The 22,049-nt window shown below is 37.4% G+C and overlaps 1 protein-coding gene across 5 annotated transcripts in view; it reads left to right on the plus strand.

Moving 5' to 3' along the window:
* ZFY (zinc finger protein Y-linked) overlaps positions 1-18,401 on the plus strand; it is a 47,460-nt gene extending 29,059 nt beyond the window's left edge. For 4 of the 5 annotated variants that reach the window (XM_031661108.1, XM_031661111.1, XM_031661109.1 and 1 more), the window contains 5 exons: positions 11,379-11,528; positions 11,794-11,937; positions 12,947-13,099; positions 13,882-14,022; positions 14,742-18,401. In XM_031661108.1, coding sequence (XP_031516968.1) covers positions 11,379-11,528; positions 11,794-11,937; positions 12,947-13,099; positions 13,882-14,022; positions 14,742-15,925 — 1,772 coding nt within the window. In that variant the 3' untranslated portion in view covers positions 15,926-18,401. The remainder of the gene's footprint in view (positions 1-11,378; positions 11,529-11,793; positions 11,938-12,946; positions 13,100-13,881; positions 14,023-14,741) is intronic. The other variant, XM_031661112.1, reaches the window with a different exon arrangement.
* The last annotated feature ends 3,648 nt before the right edge of the window (positions 18,402-22,049 follow it).

Genomic DNA, 22,049 nt, shown 5'->3' on the forward strand with positions numbered 1-22,049 from the left:
GTTTACATCCACTTCTCCCAAGCTGTATGTTGGCCTTAAAAACTGACATCTGACAGATATAAAAAAAAGGAGCAGTCAGGGAAGATATAGCAGCTCATGCCTGTAATCCTAGTGCTTTGAGAGGCTTGGCCAGGAGGATCATTTGGGGCCAGGAGTTTGAGACCATCCTAGTCAACATAGTGAGACCCTCTCTCTACAGAAAAACTAAAAAATTACCCAAGCATGGTGGTATGCACTTGCAGTGCCAACTACTTGAGGCTGAGGTAGGAGGATCCTTTTAACTCAGGAGATTAAGATTGCAGTGAGTTATGATTAAGCCACTGCACTTCAACCTAGGTTACAGAGCGACACCCTGAGTCAAAAAAAATTTTTTTTTCTTTTAAACAGCAGTTTGGCAGCTACTGGAGGAGGAAGAAAGGGCCATTTTCAGAGAACTGATATTATTTGACTTGGTGGTGGTGACCTGCAAGACCCACCCATTTTTTTTTTTTGAGACAGAGTCTTGCCCTTTTACCCAGGCTGGACCCCAGTGCTGTGATCTCAGCTCATCTTAGCCTCCAACTCCTGGGTTCAAGCAATTCTTGTGCCTCAGCCTCCTGAGTAGCTGGGACTACATGTGCTGTGCCACCACACCCTGGCTAATTTTTTTTTTTTTTTTTTTTTTGGTAGAAATGGGGTTTCTCCATGTTGATTTGTCTGGTCTCTAACTTCCAGCCTGAAGTGATCCACCCACCTTGGCCTCCCAAAGTGCTGGAATTACAGATGTAAGCCACTGCACCCAATACTACACTTAGACTATTTTAATTGACTTAGACTCTGAACTTCTGTAGTATGAGCCTTCTCCTTTGGGTTGTTGCTTGAAAATTTTAGAGACAACTGTTGAACATCACTGGTTTTTGAGGCAGTTGATACAGTTAGGGCAAGCAGTAGATATACTAAAGCTTAAAAGGAATGAAAAGTCCAGTAGTGGAATGAAAAGTCCAGAGGGCTTTGAAAAGCTGGGACGTATTCCTGATAATCTTGAATGTGATAATGCCAGGTCTGTGGCCCTGATAAGGAAAAGCTTGGCAAGGCCTTAGACTCACACTTCGGGTAATCTTCAAGGGCTGCCCAAATAAAACCCAGTATAGAACTATAAACAGCCTGCATGAATGTTTCAACATGCGTGTAAGAGCCAAAAACTGCTGGTTCTACACATCTGTCGAGTCATAAGCTGAATATGTATTTTATATAACTAGATATAATTAGACTTTTAAATTGCTACATGTGAAAAAATACACTTTAAAGGATTAGGTTAGAAAAATCACAGTACTGTTGTTTGCTAAGCAACAGTAACCAGTCATAACAACACACATTAGGGAAACAAAGAATCTGATTTTCACAGTTGCCAAATAGTATTATTTTAAATGTTCAGTTTTCAACAGCAACAAAAAATGAGACAGGCACAAAACCAAAAAAAGCACAGCCTATGCGCAAGAAAAAGTACAGCCCACAGAAATTCATTCCAAGGAAATCCAGACACAGTACTTACTAGAGTAGCTTATGAATCAGTTTTATTACATTGTTCAAAGGGCTAATTAGGAAGTCATGTGTAAAGAAATAAAGGAAAGTAGGATAATGATGTCTCATTAAATGGAGAATATCAATAATCAGAATTTAAAAAGTAAATAGAGTCTCTGGGGTTGAAATGAAGATTTCACCAGAGGAACTCAAAAGTAGGTTTAAACAGGCAGAAGAAAGAATCAGAACACTTAAAGGAACTTCAATTAAGATCATCTAGTCTGAGGAGAAATAAAAAATAATGAAGAAAAATGAATATGGCCATATATAATCTATGGGATGCCATGAAGTAAGCATACCAACATATACTGTACCACAAGTGGGAGGGAAGAAAGAAATTGCTTAAAGAATAGTTTAATAATAGCTGAAAACTTCATAAACTTGATGAAAAACTGTAATCTTCACTTGTAAGAAGTTGCGTGAATTACAAGGGATCCATGTCTAGACACAAGACATTTATGTTGTCAAAAGACAGATAATTTTTTTAAAGCAGTAAGGTAGAACTCACTTCTCACATACAAGTCCTCCTTCCCTCGCTCCCTCCCTCATTCCCTCCTTCCTTTCCTTCTATTTCATCCATCCTTTTTTTTTTTTCTTCTTTTTTGAGATGGAGTCTTTCTCTGCCGCCTGCGCTGTAATGCAGTGGTACGACTTCGGCTCACTGCAACCTCCGCCTCCCTAGTTCAAGCAGTTCTCCTGCCTCAGCCACCTGAGTAGCTGGGACTACTGGCGTGTGCCACAATGCCTGGCTAATTTTTATATATTTTGAGTAGAGAGGGGGTTTCACTGTGTTAGCCAGGATGGTCTTGATCTCCTGACCTCGAGATCTGCTGCCTTGGCCTCCCAAAATGCTGGGATTACAGACATGAGCCACCGCACCCAGCTCAAGTTATCGTCTCTGAAAAAGTATAATAGCGATTTTCTCATTACAAAACATGGAGGATAGAAGGCAGTGGCATGATACCAGTCAAGAACTTGAAATTCAACAAAACTATACTTTAAAAATGAAGGTGAAATTAAAATATTTACAGATAACCAGAACAGCAGCAGTAATCCAGATTGTGTAATATTGCCATAAGAAGAGATGTATAGATCAGTGGAACAGAATGCAGAGTACAAAATAAAACCACATGTCTCTAGGGCCCATTGATTTTTCTTTCCTTTTTTTTTTTTTTTTTTTTTTTAAGATGGAGTCTGGCTCTGTCACCCAGCTGATTTTTCACATAGGTGCCAAGACAGTTCAGTATAACAACAAATAGTTTTTCCGGCAGATGGTAGTGGAGTAGCTAGATGTTTGCATGCAGAAGATTGAAATTGTGTCCCTACTTCAAAGTGTATACAAAAATGACTCAAAACAGATCATTGATAGCTCTGTAAAATCATAGAGAGCTATATGATTATCTCTATGATCATAGACAGCTATCTATGATCGTAGAGAGCTGTCACCTGTCTAAATAAGACAGCTAAAACTATAAAAGGAATCCCTGAATGAGATACCACCCTATATCTGCTATGGATGGGTATTAAAGGAAAGGAAAACAAGTATTTGGAATAAGCATAAATTGTTGATGTTTTGCAGCCACTGTGACAAAGTTTGGCAGTTCCTGGAAAAGTTAAATTTACGTAGGACTACCATATGACCTAGCAGCTCCTTTCCAGATATACCCAAGAGAACTGAAAACATATGCCCAGAAAACAGGTTACATATTATACAAATGTTCATAGCATCATTAGTCATAGTAGCCAAAGAGCAGCAATAACTTTAATATCTATCAGTTGATGAATTGATAAAATGTGGTGTATCTGTCTAATGAAATATTATTTGATCATAAAAAGTAATGAAGCACTGATGAATGCCATAGCATGGATGAACTTCGAAAACATTGTGTTAAAATGCAAGAAGTGTGTGCAGTATCTAGAATAGGTATATATGTAAAGTCAAAAAGTATATTGTTGCCTAGTGTTCATGGATAGTGTTGTGTGGAATAGGGAGTAGTAGCTAAATGGTACAGCGATTTCTTGTGAGGGTGATAGAAATTATCTGCAATTAGTGATGATGCTTGCACAGCTCTGTGAATTTTCACAGCTCTCTGAAAACCCACTGGATTGTATGCTTTACATACTATGCCACAGTAACTCATATGTGAATTTCCTCTTAGTGCCAAAAAAGAAAAATTGTAATCTTTTAAGGCAGTTCATTTTCTTCTAAGAAATTGAGAGACTAATAAAACTCTTTTTTTGAGGCAGAGTCTTGCTCTGTCACCCAGGCTGGAGTACAGTGTCACAATCTCAGCTCACGGCAACCTCTGCCTCCTGGGTTCGAGCAATTATTCCGTCTGAGCCTCGCAAGTAGCTGGGATTACAGGCGCCTGCCACCATGCCTGGCTAATTTTTGTATTTTCAGTAGAAATGGGGTTTCACCTGGTTGCTCAGGCTGGTCTTGAACTCCTGACCTCAGGTGATCTGCCTGCCTCAGCCTCCTAAAATGCTGGGATGACAAGCGTGAGCCACTGTACCCAGCGAAAACTAATAATAATCATCATCATATTAGTGAACTTAAGGATCAAGAATTATATAGTCATCCACCTCAAAATACTCAATGCTATACACAGTGCAACAAAGCCTAAAGTTTCTGAGGAAAGTATAGCATAAGAATTTTATACACAGACAGCTTATTCAAGTCAAAATCACAGTTAGACATTTTAAAACATCCATGATTTCAGAAATTTTAGCACCCATGTGTGATAGAGTTGCTACTTGGTACCGTAAACCAAAAGATGAATTAGTAGAAAAAGACTCAAGAGTGGAGAACTGATAAAATAATGAGTAGTGATTTTTGAATTAATGTAAAATTGGAGTAAACATGCAAATTAAGGTTATGTAACATGGTAAATGTCTACAAAATATTAACTAAAATATTTGCCATGTCACGATATGCAAATATGTTCATGTTTTCACCTTTTACAGCAGGTGACAGTAGATAATATCTTTACAGTATGGTTCCTACCTATTATTTTTATCATATTTTTCTTTTTTTTTGAGAGGGAGTCTCACTCTGTTGCCCAGGCTGGAGTGCAGTGGTGCCATCTCAGCTGCTGCAAACTCTGCCTCCTGGGTTCACGCCATTCTCCTGCCTCAGCCTCCCGAGTAGCTGGGGCTACAGGCGCCCGCCACCACACCTAGCTGTTTTGTATTTTTAATAGCGACGGCGTTTCACCATGTTAGCCAGGATGGTCTTGATCTCCTAACCTCGTGATCCACCCACCTCAGCCTCCCAAAGTGCTGGGATTACAGGCTTGAGGAACCTCTCCCAGCCCATATTTTTCTTAGAAGAGTATTTTAAAATCTTCTGTTTTGAATTAATAGACATTTAATTGATCTTCTTTCATATATATAACAAACTGAATGTTAGATAGTTACTAAGGCTAGACAATATTGTCAAGTCTTGGAATACATTAGTGCACAAAATAGAGATTCCTTTCCCTCATCGTGATGGACTTCTGGTATGACTGTATATACGTAAAATTATTTAAATGTGTATTATAATGTGTCTTGGGAAAGTAAAAGAGCTTAATCAAAAGGATTGTGAGTTTCAGAGATGGTCAGGGATGCCTTGCTGGAAGGATGACATTTTGTCATAGACTTCAGTTTCAGTTGTATCATAGACTTCAAAAAGGAAATGCATGTATTGATCTTAGTTCAGTAGAGAGGACAGTGACAATTTGCATCAAATGCGGCAACTTAGGCAAGTCAGATGAGGACTCAGAGTTGGTCATGTATTTCTTCGGTGAACAGATTCAGTGAAATCATGGACAAAAGCTTGATGGAAGTATAAGTTTAGAGAAAGAATGTGCAATGAGAATCACTGGAGATACGAAACAGTTGCTTGCAGGAGAAGTGGGATCAAGAGAAGATGGAATTTTTGTTTGTTTTAGTGTTGTTTCAAGAGAAAAAGCTTATTTCCTGGTGGGAATATTCCTTTAGAGGGTGATAGATAAATTGGTGGTATAGGGGATAACTGAAAAAAAAATGCAAAAAAACAGAAAAGAGAAGGTATAATTTAGTGCTTATGTGGGGGCATTGGTTTTAAGTAGAAAGGAATACTGCTTGTCTGTGGCAATGTGCAGGAAATACAAAGTTGAGTTGTTGGCAGTAGGACAGATGGTGCAGGCAGTGGATCATCCTTTCTGCTTTGGGTTCTTGGTAAGGTGGGAAATAAGATAACAGGCAGGTAGTATTGGAATTTTAAGAAAAATATGGCAAATAGCATCTACTCAAGGTTCATATTTATATATTTAAAGATGACACTATCTACATCATGCTGTTTTTTTTTTTCTGTCTAGACTTAGCTGCATAGATGTAGATGCTGACATAAAATTATATCAGGTAGGTTTGTGGTTTTGCCAGTCAAGTATTATCAAATCAGACAGGGGCATAGGAGTTGAAAAAATATGCAAGAGAACAGTTAGAATGACCAGCCATGGAATTAAGCTGTTTTACTTGTTGTTCAAATTGCTATAAAATTTTTGTTTAAAAGTAACATTTCAATTTTAATTTTAAACTTGTATTTGTCCTTCTTTCTGTTCTTTTAGTTGTATATATGCATTGAGAAATATCTGAATAATATTTTTGTAAATTCTATTGGTATTTCAGATGGTGTTGTTTTTGAGCACTCTAATTTTTTTTTAAATACTTTCTTAAATATTAAAGTGGATCATCTCAAGAAAAAGCTGTCTTTTAGAGCAAAGTTGAAGAAGTATAAGGGAATAAATAATAAAATAGTATTTCTTAAATTTGGGGCCCATGAGATATTGGGGGCAATAATACTGTAAAGATCAAAGCAGTTTGGGCAGATTTTGGTTGCTAGACTGTGCAATTTGTATTTTACTTGGTAGGAAAAGGAGTACTAGAGACTAGGGCAGGAGGGTAAAGTGACTGGATCTTTTTTTTAAGAAGACAGATTGATACCATTGTCAAGGTGTCTGGTTGGAAGCCTTAGGAGAGAGAAATCAGGTAAACTCTTTTGTTTCTGAGGTTAGTTGTAAATGAAGTTTTAACAACCTGGTTTTGAAAGATGAGACGATTTAAATGAATGGAGAGGCACAAGCCATGTGCTTGCATTTTAAGACTGCAAAGCAAAAAACTAGTACCATTTTTATGATATTAATTTAGACAAAATGCAGTCCAGTGGAAATCCAGTAACCAATTTTTTTCCTCAGCAGAACTATAATTCATTTTCTGAGGAAGCAAAGAAAAGTGAGATAACATGACCAGCTAAAAATTAAGCTATGAGTTATAAAGACAGACATCCTTCTCATTTCCTCACCTCTCCCTTTTGTAGCTCATTGGCTTGTGTTATTACATCAGGTTTTACTAGGATACTTGGAACCTTTAACTCCCTGGCTTCTTTCGTGCCCTTCTACTTACCTCTCCAGCTTTTTCTACTTAGGTTACTGTGTGAATTCTTTCTTGCCACTGCCTTAAATTGTAATCTCACTGGGACTGTGTCTTTAGCTCATTATTTTCTTTACACTGCAGATGCTCACTGCATGATCTCAAGTGTTTTTTAGTTAACATTTTGCTGATGGCTTCCAAATTGGTGTTGATCTTCAACTTTCAGAGTTGAATATTCTGTAGGTGGCTTCACATGTCATTCATTCTGTCTTCTCGGTTTATTCTTAAATATGACTCAACTCCAGCCTTTATCCCCATTTGTACTACCTTTGTCCTCATTCAAGGCCTCATTATCTGTCACCTAAATGTACTTGAAGCTGTAGTTCTCTGCGTCATTTCTTGATCTCTTCAAATCTGCTTTTTTATAAGGTCAGCAGGATGCTTTAGCAAAAATACTGATCTGACTTAGTGACTGCTCTTTTTAAAAGCAGAAATTATCAGATCTCTGATACGAATCCCCAAGAGTAGGATACCTTGGAGTCTATTTGTGTATACAAGTTCATTCCATACCTGCAGATTCTGATTTTAATCAGATCGAGAAACTTGCAGTCTACCAGAATTAAGTTTGAGCCCCTCTGCCTGGTGCATAAAGTCCTCCAGTAAACCTGGTTTTGGTTTACCAGTTGGTCACATTTCCCACTATGGCCTGATCTGCAGCAGTATTGAAGAACGTACTCTCTTACTGTCCTGTCCCCCTACCTGCTGTATTCTTTGCATAGAATAAGTGCTGTTCTCTTTCAGTCTACATGAGATACCTTCACTTTTTTGGGGGGCAGCTGTTATTGCACTTTGCAACATTTGCCAAAACATTTCTGACTCCCCAGCCTGTTTTATACGAATACTATCTTGTGGACACCTTGAAAATTTATAAAATATTATTTCATTGTATGGGAAAACGAATCAGTTTTAATAAAAATAATGTACACCAGTGTTAACATTAAAGATTGCACTAGAGAGTTCAAAATTAGTATAATTTTATGTTTAAAGAAATTTTAGGCCAAGTGCAGTGGCCCAAGCCTGTAATCCCAGCAATTTGAGAGGCCAAGGCAACTGGATCACTTGAGGTCAGGAAGTTCAAGACCAGCGTGGCCAATATGGCAAAACCACATCTGTACTAAAAATACAAAAATTGACAACACGTGTTGGCACATGCCTGTAATCCCAGCTACTTAGGAGGCTAAGGCAAGAGAGCCACTTGAACTTGGGAGTTGCTGTGAGCTGAGATAGCGCCAATGCACTCCAGCATGGGTTAATTGAGTGAGACTCCTATCTCAAGAAAAAAAAGAAAATTTAATTTTTTCTTCTAAGTAATCTTTTAAATTTACTTTAAGGAATCAGCTAGTGTCTTTCTAAGTGACATTTTGTTTTGAAGACAAATGTATATTAAAACGTGATTTGAAAATATGTTACTGTGTCCAAATTAGACAAAACTTTTTTCCCCATTGTTTTGGGTTCTTACATCTTGTGTTTAAATAGTTAAGTTTTAGTAGCTTTTAGTAGCCCAGTGTTTCAAGTTCTCATATCCTGGGTTAAGTAGTTAGATTTTATAATATCCATGTTTGTAACAAGGAGATGCTATTTGAAAGTAGTCTGTAATTCCTAGTAAGAAACCAAATTATATTGTCATTGTATTTTTGTTTCTTTAACATTGGCTTTAGAGAATTTTGATTAGACAAATACAGTTTTGGATCTTTTGAAGAACAAGATGGGGAATTTGAAAAGTATGCAAAGATTTCAAAATCTAAATTCTGTGTTATAAGCCACTGTTAAAAGTTAAGACTAAGAATTTAAAACCTAAAGTAGTCAAAACTATCACCATTGCCTTTTCTAGTAATACTCATTGTAGTTGAATTGTGAGTGCATTTATCTGCTCTGCACTAATGGAAACCATCTTTTGTTATATTGTTTTTTATTTTTAGAAAAAATTATTATTGCCTCTAACAGCTCAAACTTACAGCATTTTTCAAACACCAGAGGTTGATGATTGTTTCTTGTGAATTACATGGATCAAGATTTGAATTCTGGTTTTGCCAATTACTAGATGTGTGACCTTAGATAAATCATTCAAGTTTGCTTTACTGTAAAATGTCGACAGTATTATAGCACTTCCTCATGGAGTTATTATGAGTATTAAGTAATGCTTTCAGTAATCACTTAATAAAAAGTAACTACATTATTATGATCACATTTTAAAATAATCATCTGTTCATCTGTCTGCTTTTTCACTGAATTATAAATTTCTTGGGTCCATTACCTTTTTTTTTTTTTTTTTTTTCAGAGATAGTCTTTCTCTGTTGCCCAGGCTTGCGTGCAGTGGTGAGATCTTAGCTCACTGCAGCCTCTGGCCTGGGTTCAAATGATTCTTGTGCCTCAGCCTCAGCCTCAGCCTCCTGGGTTCAAATGATTATTGTGCCTCAGCCTCAGCCTCCTGGGTCCAAATGATTCTTGCGCCTCAGCTTCCCAAGAAGCTGGGATTACAGGCATGTGCCTTTATGCCCAGCTTTTGTATTTTCAGTAAAAAACATGTTTTGCCATGTTGACCAGGCTGGCCTGAAGCAATCCACTCACGTCCACCTCGCAAAGCCCTGGGATTACAGGTGCGAATCACCATGCCTGGCCTTGGGTCAATTTCTTTTAAAGTTTACACCTCTAATACTTGCCCAGAGTCTGATTTATAGTTGTGAATCATTGTTTAATTGAATTAAACATAAATATCTAGCCAAAAGGTTAATGAAATATATTCAGCAGAGGAATACAAAAAGAAAACTAAAATGGGAAAGGGGAAATGAAAAAGCTTCTTGGGGTCCTGCTCCTCTGTGGTTGGTCTCTTGCTGTGTCATACAGGCCAGGTGGGCCCAGAACAGAGAGAACATTACTCAGTGTTTCTGTAATGGACTGAATATTGAAAAATCTGACTTTTGTGATAAATTAAATTGTTCTGTTGGGCTATTGTTTGTGCCACACTTTCTGTTGTGCTAAAGATAGTAGTCAGTGCCCACAGTGGTGTGTAATGTAAGGTTACATTATATGGGGGTCATATTTTTGGTATTTACTGCAATCCAGAGTGTGTTTTTTTTAGATATTATGTTTTACTTTTGTTAAAATTTTGAAGTCCCAAGCATAACAGCACACTTAATTCCCTTACTGTGTAACACTTAAAAGTTTGTTGTAGATACCCTGAGCCCACTGTTGGAAATCATATATTCACTTTATTGGTAAGTAAGGATTCTTTTTTTTTTTTTTTTAATACATAAACATGAAACAGGCTGCCTTAAGTCATTTAAGAAGATACTTAAGCCCTACATCTTACTTATTTGCCAGCAGTAGACCCAGACTCATTACTTCCATGAACTCATGTATATGTTTTGTGTGTGTGTGTGTGTGTGTATTTTTAAATGCATATGTGTGTAGTATTAGGTTTAAACAGATTAATATTAGAATTTACAACTATTTTTATGTTTATTTATTTTTTGAGAGTTTCACTCTGTCATCCAGACTGGAGTACAGTGGTGCAATCTTGACTCACTGCAACCTCTGCCTTCCAAGTTCAAGCGATTCTCCTGCCTCAGCTTCCTGAGTAGCTGGGATTACAGGTGCCTGCCACCATGCCCAACTCATTTTTTTGTATTTTTAGTAGAGACAGGGGTTTCACTATGTTGACCAGGCTGGTCTCAAACTCCAGACCTCAGGTGATCTGCCTGCCTCTGACTCCCAAAGTGCTGGGATTACAGACATGTGCCACCACGGCCAGCCAGAATTTATGTTTCTGGCAACCATATTTTGATTTTTAAAAAGTTTATGATTCTCATAGAAACAGATAAGACAATTGTATTCAGAAGTACTGAATGTTAGGTAATGCTCATAAAATATATTAGGACTAGTGTGTACTGAATTTACTAGTAGGGCATTATTTCTCAGATCTTCAAGAACATTGGTAAACTGGGTTCTGTGGCTCAAGCTTGTAATCCCAGCATTTTGTGAGGCTGAGGTGGGAGAATTGCTTGAGCCTAAGAATTGGAGATAAGCCGGAGAAAAATAGTGAGACCTTGTCTGTACAAAAAAATAAAAAAATTAGCTGAGCATGGTGGCATACGCCTGTTGTTGCAGCTACTGAAGTAGGCTGAGGCGGAAGGATTGCTTGAATTCTGGAGTCAAAGGTGCAGTGAACTGTAATTGTGCCACTGTACTCTAGCCTGAGTGACAGAACAAGAAAAGACCCCATCTCAAAAAATAAAGCAGAATACTTGTAATATTGTATGCTTTTACTTTATGACAAGCAAAGATGATGTATGTGCTTTTATTAGTTTTCTTAAGTTTTAAAGCATCTGCTGTTATTGTTGATGATATGTTTTCTGCCTTTTCAGTGGATGATGCTGGCAAAATAGAACATGATGGTTCCACTGGAGTGACCATCGATGCAGAATCAGAAATGGATCCTTGTAAAGTGGATGGCACTTGTCCTGAAGTCATCAAGGTATACATTTTTAAAGCTGACCCTGGAGAAGATGACTTAGGTAAGAGGAAGCCGTCAGCATTTTATACATCATCATCCAAATGTTTCAACCAAATGGTGTCAAAAAAATAAACAGGTTCCTTTTTTTCATTGATATTTAGCGTTTAGTTTAGATTATTTAGGTTGGAAAATTTGAACTCTTTTTCAAAGACAACTTTCAAGACATATTTTTGATTTAGTAATATAAAAATATGTGAAAACATGTAAGCAAAATATGTGAAAATGAACTCTCTAATAATTTTTGGAGCTTTCATCTTCTCTGATAGGTGGAACTGTAGACATTGTGGAGAGTGAGCCTGAAAATGATCATGGAGTTGAACTACTTGATCAGAACAGCAGTATTCGTGTTCCCAGGGAAAAGATGGTTTATATGACTGTCAATGACTCTCAACAAGAAGATGAAGATTTAAGTATGTGGTTTTTTTAAAAAAAAATGTTACTTCAAGTTCTGGGATACATGTGCTGAATGTGCAGGTTTGTTACATAGGTATGCATGTGCCATGGTGGTTTGCTGCACCTATCAACCCATCATCTAGGTTTTTAAGCCCACCGTCCATTAGGTATTTGTCTTAATGCTCTCCCTTCCCTTGCACCCCATCCCACAACAGGCCCCAGTGTGTGATGTCCCCCTCCCTGTGTCCATGCGTCCTCATTGTTCAACTCCCACTTATGAGTGAAAACATGTGGTGTTTGGTTTTCTACTCTTGTGTTAATTTGCTGAGGATGGTGGTTTCCAGCTTCATCCATGTCCCTGCAAAGGACATGATCTCATTATTTTTTATGACTGCATAGTATTCCGTGATGTATATGTGCCAGTATGTGGCTTTTTTTGTGGGAGAGGGTTTTATCTTTCTATAAGCTGTGTTTTTTGTTTTTTGTGTTTTTGAGACAGAGTCTTATTCTGTCGCCAGGCTGGAATGCAGTGGTGCAATCTCAGCTCACTGCAACTTCCACCTCCCAGGTTCCCGCCTCAGCCTCTCAAGTAGCTGAGACTACAGGCATGCACCACCACACTCAGCTAATTTTTGTATTTTTAGTAGAGATGAGGGTTTCAACATGTTGGCCAGGATGGTCTGGATCTCTTGACCTCATGATCCGCCCACCTTGGTCTCCCAAAGTGCTGGGATTACAGGCGTGAGCCACTGTGCCCTGCCCAAGCTGCGTTTTATTTTTTTTTTAATGCAGCCAATATTTGAAAAAAATAAGCAACACTGTTGTAGAGATTACTATATTGCCATATTCCAAGGAAACATATCAGTGACTATGTATGTTTTCATTGTTGCTTTATAAACTAATTATGGTGAAAGCCAAGAAACGAATGATTAATTCAACCAGTTTATTTTTTCCTACTAATGTATTTTTTCTGTGTGATCTCTGTAAACCTAGTCACAAAAAATTTTTTATTTATTTTGTGCTTAGATGTTGCTGAAATTGCTGATGAAGTTTATATGGAAGTGATCGTAGGAGAGGAGGATGCTGCTGTTGCAGCAGCAGCAGCTGCTGTGCATGAGCAGCAAATTGATGAGGATGAAATGAAAACCTTCGTGCCAATTGCATGGGCAGCAGCTTATGGTAACTTACATAGTAGCTAGAAGGATTGAGTGGTTTTTGAACATTAATTCTCCGTTGAAAGTGATTTCTGTGGTCTTAGGGTTTCATGATTTAAGCAAAAGTAGAGGAAGATTACATAGTCTCCCTGTTGCCTTTAATTTTAACATGAACTTTCATGCCTTTATTACGTAAGTGTGGGAGCTTTTAGTCTGACATTTTAAATCTTGGTTTATAGGTAACTCATAACTTTACAATTTTGGGAAGTAATAAGGGAGTCCAGTAGAGCAACATGCTGCTAGATATGGAAGCTAGGCACTGCCCATGGTCTTGCCATAAATATGCCCATAAAACACATTATCTGCAGTTGGGGTCAGGGGTAGTGGCTCACGCCTGTAATCCCAGCACTTTGGTAGTCTGAGGTAGGTGGATGACCTGGGGTCAGGAGTTCAAGATCAACCTGGCCAATATGGTGAAACCTCCTCTCTACTAAAAATACAAAAAAATGAGATGGGTATGATGGTGTGTTCCTGTAATCCCAGCTATTCAAGATGCTGAGGCAGGATAATCGCTTGAACCTGAGAGGAGGAGGTTGGAGTGAGCCAAGATTATACCTCTGCACTCTAGCCTGGGTGACAGGGCAAGACTCTGTCTCAAAGATACATTAAAAAATAAATAAATAAAAATAAAAAATAAGGACTTTCTGTCATTCGTGAATGTCAGGACTTCTTGTTGTTAATAAAGAGTTCCTGATTCTTTAGAATTTATAATGTTGTGTAATTTTGTGTTTTAATGCACATCATTAGGTAATAATTCTGATGGAATTGAAAACCGGAATGGCACTGCAAGTGCTCTCTTGCACGTAGATGAGTCTACTGGCCTTGGCAGACTGGCTAAACAAAAACCAAAGAAAAAGAGAAGACCTGATTCCAGGCAGTACCAAACAGGTGAGTTCCACAGGAGTATTATGATAGAGTTTTAGCTGCTAGGCCACGTGTATTTTTGTGTATTGAATTTGAAAGAAAACATTTCAAAATTCAGTGATATTCATGAATGATTTTCTTGGATAAAAAGAAACAGTTGTGCCTCAAACATTCAGGAAAAAGAATTAAAATCCTCTGGTGATTTAGTGAAAAGGAAAATAAATTTCTAAAATGTTACCTAACTTTAAGTGAACAAAATTACATGGATCTACGTATACCACCATAAAGCAGGTATTATTTACAGAGAAGTGGAAGAAGTACTTAGGTTATTTACAGGACAGATTACTATCCTGTGTTGTTTTGAATGCTTCTTTGCATATTAAAATTTATTTATAGGTGCAGTTAAGCTTTACTGTTAGCATATATTTGGCTTGGAGTCAGTCACCAAAGAAGAAATGCTGGCCTTGATTTCTATGGGTTATTTGCTATACATTTCTAAATTCATGTTATTTTATCACTGCTTGATTGATTTATTTTTTTAAGCTGGAGGGGTGAGATTGATTCATACTGAACCAAACCACTTCTCTTGATTAGGACATTACTATAACTCTTAACAGTGAAAAGCAGTAAAAGGAATGTTAATAAAAGTATTTGCCCGGTAATGTTCAGAACACAAGCTTTAAATTCATGAGGAAACCAGAAGTTTGATTAAGCACTCATACTGCTTTCTTTTCCTTTCTTAGCAATAATTATTGGCCCTGATGGTCATCCTTTGACTGTCTATCCTTGCATGATTTGTGGGAAGAAGTTTAAGTCGAGAGGTTTTTTGAAAAGACACATGAAAAACCATCCCGAACACCTTGCCAAGAAGAAGTACCACTGTACTGACTGTGATTACACTACCAACAAGAAGATAAGTTTACATAACCACTTGGAGAGCCACAAGCTGACCAGCAAGGCAGAGAAGGCCATTGAATGTGATGAGTGTGGGAAGCATTTTTCTCATGCGGGGGCTTTGTTTACTCACAAAATGGTGCACAAGGAAAAAGGGGCCAACAAAATGCACAAGTGTAAATTCTGTGAATATGAGACAGCTGAACAGGGGTTATTGAATCGCCACCTCTTGGCAGTCCACAGCAAGAACTTTCCTCATATTTGTGTGGAGTGTGGTAAAGGTTTCCGACACCCATCGGAACTCAAAAAGCACATGCGAATCCATACAGGGGAGAAGCCATACCAATGCCAGTACTGCGAATATAGGTCTGCAGACTCTTCTAACTTGAAAACACATATAAAAACAAAGCATAGTAAAGAGATGCCATTCAAGTGTGATATTTGTCTTCTGACTTTCTCAGATACCAAAGAAGTGCAGCAGCATACTCTTGTCCACCAAGAAAGCAAAACACACCAGTGTTTGCATTGTGACCACAAGAGTTCAAACTCAAGTGATTTGAAACGACACGTAATTTCAGTTCATACAAAAGACTATCCTCATAAGTGTGAGATGTGCGAGAAAGGCTTTCACAGGCCTTCAGAACTCAAGAAGCATGTGGCTGTCCACAAAGGTAAAAAAATGCACCAATGTAGACATTGTGACTTTAAGATTGCAGACCCATTTGTTCTAAGTCGCCATATTCTCTCAGTTCACACAAAGGATCTTCCATTTAGGTGTAAGAGATGTAGAAAGGGATTTAGGCAACAAAATGAGCTTAAAAAGCATATGAAGACACACAGTGGCAGGAAAGTATATCAGTGTGAGTACTGTGAGTATAGCACTACGGATGCCTCAGGCTTTAAACGGCACGTTATTTCCATTCATACAAAAGACTATCCTCATCGGTGTGAGTACTGCAAGAAAGGCTTCCGAAGACCTTCAGAGAAGAACCAGCACATAATGCGACATCATAAAGAAGTTGGCCTGCCTTAACATTGTGTCTACAAGCTTGTAAAGATGTTGGCCTTGAAGCAGAAAATTCGTTTTTTAAAGCCAGTCTTGTTCACATCCATTACTATACATTGAATTATGCTGTGTAAAAATAGAATTATTGCTTCTAGTCCACTTTTCTTTACATTTTATTCAATAGGGTGTCCTGAATCCTATTCAGTTTCTTTAATAGATGAGAAAAATAGCAACAAGCAAGTTGCTTATAATTTGTGATTCTATACTGAATTTTCAGTCTTAAAAGCTTTACTATTTATTTACATATTTATTCATGTTGATGGTACTCTTCTAAGACAAAATCAGATTGATAACTACAAAAGTAACATTTTTGACCCATTTCTTCCTACACAAACGTTTCACATTGGAGACATCTGCTAACATAAATGGGAGATTTTACTGTCAAGTCCAGTTAGCAAAACGTAATAATTTTTTTGTCTTGCTTAATATTACATGATGATGAAATTTTACATTTGAGCTTCTAGCATTGATTAATATAGGATATTGACTACATTTATGTTTAAATTTCATTTTGTTCAGCAGACAAAATGTACTTCCTTTAATTTTCATTACTAGTGTTTACATCTTTTGTCAGCACAGCAAACTTTTAAAAAGTATTATTGAAAAGTTTTGCTTATTTTTGTCTTTTGTTTTCTCTTTGTACTGCTTTGTCTTGCATTGTATTCCAACACCCGAGACTTACTGCATACTGACTTTTAGTCTTTTAGAGGTAAATTGTGGACTCAGGATTTTTTGAAACTTGGTGTGTAACTCTAAATCTTGTATATGCATCTTTGTTGCTTATTACATATTTACACACACCAGCACAAATTTTAAACTTATGAAAATTTACAGTAACCTGAAAGATCCAGGGATGCATGAGAGCATTTCATAACTTACTATTCAGAGTTACTAAATTTGAGGTGAAGAATTGAAAAGAACGACATTAGGAAGAGTAAAAATCTTCTAATACTCTTTGATAGATAAAAATGGAAAGTAAGATGTTTCTAGATAGAATGTTTTCTTACAATTTCAGCTTCATATCATAAATTTTTCCTGGAAAGCTATTTCAGACATAGGTTTCTTAGTTTTTGAGAATCCTGTGAAGGAACTCTTGTCTCACTGCAAAGTAAAGAGGACTAAGGGAAAGTGGTGGTACCATGTAACAGAATGAGAGCTAATTCCAAATTAGCAACTTTATCCTGCTTTTTATTTTACACTGAGTAAAGTTTTAAAAAGACAACAGTTAAGTTGATTTTGATTAGAAGATAAACATACGTAATGAAAATCCGTGGCCTTATTTGGAACATACATCACTTTCCAAATTTTATTGTTTGAGAGTTAATAAGTTATTAAGCAGTTAATAACATGTATGGATATAATATAAAATGAATTCATATAATTAAAAAGAATTTGGTTAATAAGAATTTTGGAGAATGGAAAATACATTTTTAGGTTCCTTAATTTGGCTGTTGGTACCTATGTATTTGGAATATTTTCGGGGATTAGAATTTTTTTTTAAACCACATTACAGCTACCTTCTGGCTTTAGTATGGTGGTGCTTCATTCAACTTATGCTGTCAGGTTTTTGTTTTCTCCTTCTGGGCCACCAATTCAAAAGTTACAGGATTAGGAAATATAAATATTTGGTGATTGACAGCCTCTGACATGTTAGATTAATTTGATCTAGTTCTGAAGTGGTTTAGTCATACATGAATTTAAACCTAGTACCAACCAAAACCATATAATGGATTTTGAAAATCTGTTAGGACTTCTTAGCCCTCATACATGTTTCTACCTGATTGTTACTGTCCTTCATTATCTTGTTCTTGATAACTTCAGTTTGTATTTGAGAATCCTTTAAATCTGCTTCCAATTTGTTTTCTCCCTGAAGTAATATAAAAGGAAGTATTTAAGTGAAAGTTTAAGAGTTTTAAAGCACTCCTTAAAATTAATAGTTAGCTATTTATATTTTAAAAATAAACAGAAAGGTAAAGAACAACACTTTACATACTTCATGTTTTTCATATAGTCTGGAGTTATACACAGTTGTTTTTAACCACAGTATTGAAACCTTTAAAAGGTAATTAAGCATTTGGTCAAGTAAATATGATAGAACGTTTGTATAAAGACAGAAACGAAATTGTGCTTAATGTTATATACTGTTATTATTTGCAGGCTGGTTTTAATTCTTAATTTGATTAGCAAAGCTAAAAAAGTGGATGTTGAAGTTGAAAGTTTTAAAGAGGTACAAAATCTTACAAGGACATAAATTATTGTTTGGTTGAAAAATAGTGTATTAAATATCGTATGTCCCTTCCACTGTACAAATTGTAAAGTACTTAAAATACTATGGAGAATTCATGTAGGAAGTGTGATACTGTTGTAAATGTGTACTTGAGAATAATATGCAAAAATAAAAATGATAATATTTTGCTGTTAATAAATGTTTACTTGTATATGATACCAATACTAAGTTAACGCTTTTTCTTTAAAACATGCAGTTTCAAGTCTTAATAAACATAAAACATAGTGGACTATTTTTATTTCCCCACTTAGTTCATTCTGTACATAAGTGGAACACAAAATGCTTTTTATGTAAATATTGGTAACCTTATGAATTTACAAGTAGTATTTCAGAGTACTTGTGCTAATTGAAGAGTCCTTTGCTCAGTGTGTTTTTGAAAATCAATTTTTTGTTTTATCTTAATGAAAGATTGTTTGGTTAGCATCTCCACTTGCTGAAATAAATTTTCCTTGCATAGAGCTTTTTTTTTCTTTTTTTTCTTTTGGTTTTTTGTTTTTGTTTTAACAACAAAGCCTCACTCATTTGCCCAGGCTCAAGTGCAGTGGTTTGTGATCTCAACTCACTGCAACCTTGAACTCTCGGGCTCAAGCAGTCCTCCCACCTCAGCCTACATAGTAGCTGGGACTATAGGCATCTACTGTCATGCCTGGCTAATTTTTTATTTTTTATAGAGATGGGGTTGGGTCTCATTATGTTGCCCACGGTGGTCTCAAACCACTGGGCTCAAGGAGTCCTCCCGCCTCAGCCTCCCAAAATGGTGCAGTTATAGGCATAGGCCAGTGCACCAGGCCTTAAGTGGTTTTTGAGGGCAGTAAGTCCATAGCAGAAGAACCTGCCCTAGTTACACATTTGTGTGTTACTCCTTTGTATTCAGTTTGGAGATCTTTAGTGTACACATATACTGTGGGATGGGTATTACAACAAAAATTAGAAGCTTGGTAGAAGTTAACGAGGAGTCAAACACAGCAAAGAAGACCGAGACTCGTAAATTTTTGTGGAGGTAAAATTCACATGATAAAAGTCACTATCTTAAAATGTGTAAGTGGCATTTAACACATTCATATGTTTCCATCACCTCTCTCCAGTTGCAAAACACCTTTGATAAAGATTCTGCAGTTCTTCAACTCTAGGAACATGTGTTTGTTTAGTGGTTCAAACAGTAAATAAAGCCACTAAAATGTTTAAAATATATATATGGTGAATGTCACTGGCCAGAGTCATAAGCCAGGTAAGATCATGAATAACTTACTTGTCTTAGAAAACCTAAAAATATACCCAATGAGGCCTGTGATTTCACCTAAGATAATTTACTGACTGGTTTTCTGGCAATGTCAATGTCAATTTTATTATTTTTTATTTTTATTATTTTTTAACTCCTCAGGAATTCTAGGATTTTTGTAAAGAAAAGCATTATGACCAATATCTTAAAGGTATGATATTTTGAAGCTGGGCCAGGTCAGCATCAGCATTACTTGAATCTTTTTAGATACATAAAATCTTGGGCTCACCCTAGACCTACTACATAAAAAAATTGTACATAGGCACCAGCAGTCAGTCAGGTTGGCTTTACTGTGAAAAGAAAAAAAAAAAAAAAAAAAACCCGTTTTAATCATTTTATTTATTTATTTTGAGACAGTCTTGCTCTGTCGCCCAGGCTGGAGTGCAGTGGCCAGATCTCAGCTCACTGCAAGCACCACCTCCCAGGTTTATACCATTCTCCTGCCTCAGCCTCCCAAGTAGCTGGGACTACAGGCACCCGCCACCGCGCCCGGCTAGTTTTTTGTAGTTTTTAGTAGAGATGGGGTTTCACCATGTTAGCCAGGATGGTCTCGATCTCCTGACCTCGGGATCCGCCTGTCTTGGCCTCCCAAAGTGCTGGGATTACAGGCTTGAGCCACCGCGCCCGGCCCATTTTAATCATTTTAAGTGTATACAATTAATAGTACTAAGAATATTTACATGGTTGTGAATGTTTCTTAAGTTTCATATTTGAAACTCAATGTTCATTAAACAACTTTCTCCACTGCCTCCCAGGCCCTGGTAACCATTATTCTAGTTTGTTTCCATGAATTTGACTACTTTATTAGAATCGTACAGTTTGTGTGTGTGTGTGTGTGGGTGTGTAACTGGCTTATATCACTTAGCAGCCTTTCCTCAATTTTAGAGAAAAAGTTTTCAGCCTTTCACCATCAAATAAGGTGTTAGCTGTGGGCTTTTAAAAATAACTGCTGGCTGAGCACAGTGGCTCACACCTGTAATCCCAGCACTTTGGGAGTTCGGGTAGATCACCTGAGGTCAGGAGTTTGAAACCAGCCTGGCCAACATGGTGACACGCCGTCTGTACTAAAAATACAAAAATAACTGGGCGTGGTGGCAGATGGCTGTAACTCCAGCTACTCGGGAGGCTGAGGCAGGAGAATTGCTTGAACCCAGGTATCAGAGGTGGCAGTGAGCCGAGATCATGCCACTTCCCTCCAGCCTGAGCAAAAGAGCGAGACTCCATCTCAAAAATAAATAAAATTGCCCTAGGTAGTCATGGTGGCTTATACCTATAATCCTGGCACTTTAAGAGGCTGAGGCAGGTAGATGACTTAAGGTCAGGAGTTTGAGACCAGCCTGGCCAACATAATGAAACTAGGTCTCTACTAAAAATACAAAAATGAGCTGGGCATCTGGCACATGTCTGTAATCCTAGCTACTCAAGAAGCTGAAGAATGAGAATCACTTGAACGTGGGAGGAGGCTGTTGCAGTAAGGTGAGATTGCACCACTGCACTCCAGCCTGGGTGACAGAGCAAGACTCCATCTCAAAATAAATAAATAAAAATAATTGCCCTCATTATGTTGAGGGTTCCCCCTTCTTGCCTAAGTGTATTTTATAACGAACAGGTGTGGAATCTTGTCACATGCTTTTTTATGTAAATTGAAATGATCATGTAGCTTTTGTCCTTTGTTTTTGTTAACGTGATGTATTAAAAGGTATTGTTGAACCATTCTTAAAATCCAGTAAAATCTTACTGGTCATGGTATATAATCAGTTTTTTGTTTTTTTTGTTGTTGTTTTGAGAGCAATTTTTTTCTGTGTTGCCCAGGCTGGAGTACAATGGCGTGATCTTAGCTCACTGCAACCTCCGCCTCCTGGGTTAGAGAGATTCTCCTGCCTCACTCAGCCTGCCAAGTAGCTGGGCTTACAGACATCTGCTACCACTCCCAGCTAATTTTTGTATTTTTAATAGAGATAAGATTTCACCATGTTGTCCAGGCTGGTCTTGAACTGTTGACTTCAGGTGATCCATCTGCTTTGACCTTCCAAAGTGCTAGGATTATAGGATTATAAGCCATGGCACCTGGCCTATGTAATTTTTTTTTTTTTTTTGGAGACAGAGTCTTGCTGTCACCCAGGCTGGAGTGCCATGGTGTGATCTTGGCTCACTGCAACCTCCGCCTCCCAAGGTCAAGTGATTCTCCTTACTCAGCCTCTCAAGTAGCTGGATTACAGGCACATGCCACTGCATCTTGGCCACCACATTTGGCTAATTTTTGTATTTTTAGTAGAGGCAGGGTTTCACCATGTTGGGCAGGCTGGTCTCAAACTCCTGACCTCAAATGATCCACCCACCTTGGCCTCCCAAAATGCTGGGATTACAAGCATGTAATCCCAGCCTATAATCCTTATAATGTGCTGTTAAATTCAACCTGTTTGTATTTTACTGATAATTTTTGCATAGATTTTCATTAGTGATATTGATCTGTGATTTTCTTTTTGTCTTTGTGTGTTTTTTTTAAATTAATGTTTTTTGGATGC

Source organism: Papio anubis, chromosome Y (genome assembly GCF_008728515.1).
Source record: "Papio anubis isolate 15944 chromosome Y, Panubis1.0, whole genome shotgun sequence".
In the NCBI taxonomy this organism is placed as follows: Eukaryota; Metazoa; Chordata; class Mammalia; order Primates; family Cercopithecidae; genus Papio; species Papio anubis.